The 2,070-nt window shown below is 53.9% G+C and overlaps 2 protein-coding genes across 3 annotated transcripts in view; one reads left to right on the top strand and one right to left on the bottom strand.

The window, feature by feature from the left end:
• Positions 1–293: 293 nt before the first annotated feature.
• Positions 294–2,070, bottom strand: part of kcnj11l (potassium inwardly rectifying channel subfamily J member 11, like) — a 7,155-nt gene continuing 5,378 nt past the window's right edge. For both annotated transcript variants that reach the window (XM_014026791.1, XM_014026790.1), the window contains exons 4-6: positions 1,314–1,583; positions 1,030–1,237; positions 294–957 (exon numbers count right to left, since the gene is read on the bottom strand). In XM_014026791.1, coding sequence (XP_013882245.1) covers positions 527–957; positions 1,030–1,237; positions 1,314–1,583 — 909 coding nt within the window. In that variant the 3' untranslated portion in view covers positions 294–526. The remainder of the gene's footprint in view (positions 958–1,029; positions 1,238–1,313; positions 1,584–2,070) is intronic.
• Positions 1,570–2,070, top strand: part of LOC106531032 (formin-like protein 20) — a 4,451-nt gene continuing 3,950 nt past the window's right edge. The window contains exon 1 of the mRNA XM_014026792.1: positions 1,570–2,069. Coding sequence (XP_013882246.1) covers positions 1,902–2,069 — 168 coding nt within the window. The 5' untranslated portion in view covers positions 1,570–1,901. The remainder of the gene's footprint in view (position 2,070) is intronic.

The raw sequence follows: 2,070 nt of genomic DNA, 5'->3' as shown, positions 1-2,070 counted from the left end.
ACATTGTATGACCTCATTCTTACGTGTCTGAATAAAACGACTGTTCACGCGCCCAGAGGGCAGAATTTCTCTGATCTTCACCTGGCTCTTAGCTGAGTTAAGTATCACTGAACTTCTCCTCTTTGCAAAGTGAATCTATAAATCTTACTGGTCTCTGGTGTCATTGATTAATGTTCGACCGGGCTTGTTGTGATTTCTCTGAGTTCCTAGGTTAAAAAACCGAACAGAGAGAGAGAGAGAGAGAGAGAGAGAGAGATCAATAAATAAACAGATATGTCTGAAACAATTTGAAATAATTTGAAATAATTTACAGAAAATGAGGGAAAACCCCTCAAACATGACGAGACAGGAAGTATTTCACAATAAAAGCACAATAATTCACTGCGGCTTCAGTTTCATGGTTCCAGTCCGGTTCTGTTCTGGTTTGGACCTGCTTCATTAGAACTTTCTGTTTAAATTTAGGTTTTTTTTTTTAGGTTAAATCTGTAAAACTGGACCCAGCTGCAATGCATCATGGGAGAAGACATCAGTCACTCATGTCTCTAAGTTCGTCCTCCTCCATCTGCCGTCCAATCACCTCCAGCTGCACCGTCTTCTTCTGATCCTTCTGCTCCGCCTCCTTGTTTGGACTCTCCGATTGGGCGTACCAGGGCTGAGGGGCGGAGCCTACGCAGGCCCGGCCTCCTCTGCGGAAGCCCCCCCTGCCGGCCCGGACCAGCCCCCAGCCCTGCAGCTGGGAGTCCGACGTCCCCTCCTGGACCCCTCTGGTCTGGTCCAGCTCCTTGGCGCTGAGTGAGGACATCCGGACCGAAACCGTGTTCCCGAACTTGGAGTAGTCGACGCAGTAATGGCCGTCCTCCTCCGTGATGATGGAGACGAAGCGCCGCCCCCACAGGATCTCCTCGGGGGTGTAGGAGGTCCGGGCCTGCATGCTGATCCCTGTCGTCTCCACCACACCTGGAAGGTTTCAGACACGAGAAGAATCAGAACCTGAACCTGTGCAGAGTGACGGTGTGGGCGGAGTCTGACCTTCCAGGATGACGATGATCTCCAGGTCCTCGGAGGCCAGGGACTGAGCGGACAGTTCGTACAGAGGACTTCCTCTCTCTATGGTGTGGCTGATGATGAGAGGAGACACCAGGAAGATGCCGTTGCTCCTCAGAGGGTTCTCCACCTGGATGTCCAGCTGACACACCGGGATCACCTCGCCCTCCGACGTCACCGTGCGACGGATCACCTGCAGACACACGGGATCTCGTCAGAACCTCAGCGCGGTCGTTACGGACGTGCGTGGACCGGCGCCGAAGCCCGACCTGCAGCTGCACGGTGGCTGAGATGATCATGCTCTTCCTCAGGTCCCCGACTCTGAACATGAAGGTGGGCCGGCCGTTCCGCGTGGCGATCACGGCGTTTCTGGAGAAGATGAGCGTCTCGGCGCGTCGGTTGGCCTGCGCCGTCTTCATGAAGACACAGCCGAGCATCACGGCGTTGATGATCAGACCCAGGATGTTCTGGATGATCAGGACGATGATGGCCACGGGACACTCCTCCGTCACCATCCTGCCGCCAAACCCGATGGTCACCTGGAGAGGAGACCAGAGGACTGCCGGTCTCACCTGGACCTCTTATTGGACCTGTAGTCGCTAACGTAGACCCTCAGCCTCCTGATGGACCTGTAGTCTCTAACGTAGACCCTCAGTCTCCTGATGGACCTGTAGTCTCTGACGTAGACCCTCAGCCTCCTGATGGACCTTTAGTCTCTAACGTAGACCCTCAGTCTCCTGATGGACCTGTAGTCTCTGATGTAGACCCTCAGCTTCTTGATGGACCTGTAGTCTCTGACGTAGACCCTCAGCCTCTTGATGGACCTGTAGTCTCTAATGTAGACCCTCAGCCTCCTGATGGACCAAGTCTCTAACGTAGACCCTCAGCCTCCTGATGGACCTGTAGTCTCTAACGTAGACCCTCAGCCTCCTGATGGACTTGTAGTCTCTGACGTAGACCCTCAGCCTCTTGATGGACCTGTAGTCTCTGACGTAGACCCTCAGCCTCTTGATGGACCTGTAGTCT

Source organism: Austrofundulus limnaeus, unplaced genomic scaffold (assembly GCF_001266775.1).
Source record: "Austrofundulus limnaeus strain Quisiro unplaced genomic scaffold, Austrofundulus_limnaeus-1.0 Scaffold588, whole genome shotgun sequence".
NCBI lineage: Eukaryota > Metazoa > Chordata > Actinopteri > Cyprinodontiformes > Rivulidae > Austrofundulus > Austrofundulus limnaeus.
This window is presented reverse-complemented; position numbering and strand designations above follow the sequence as displayed.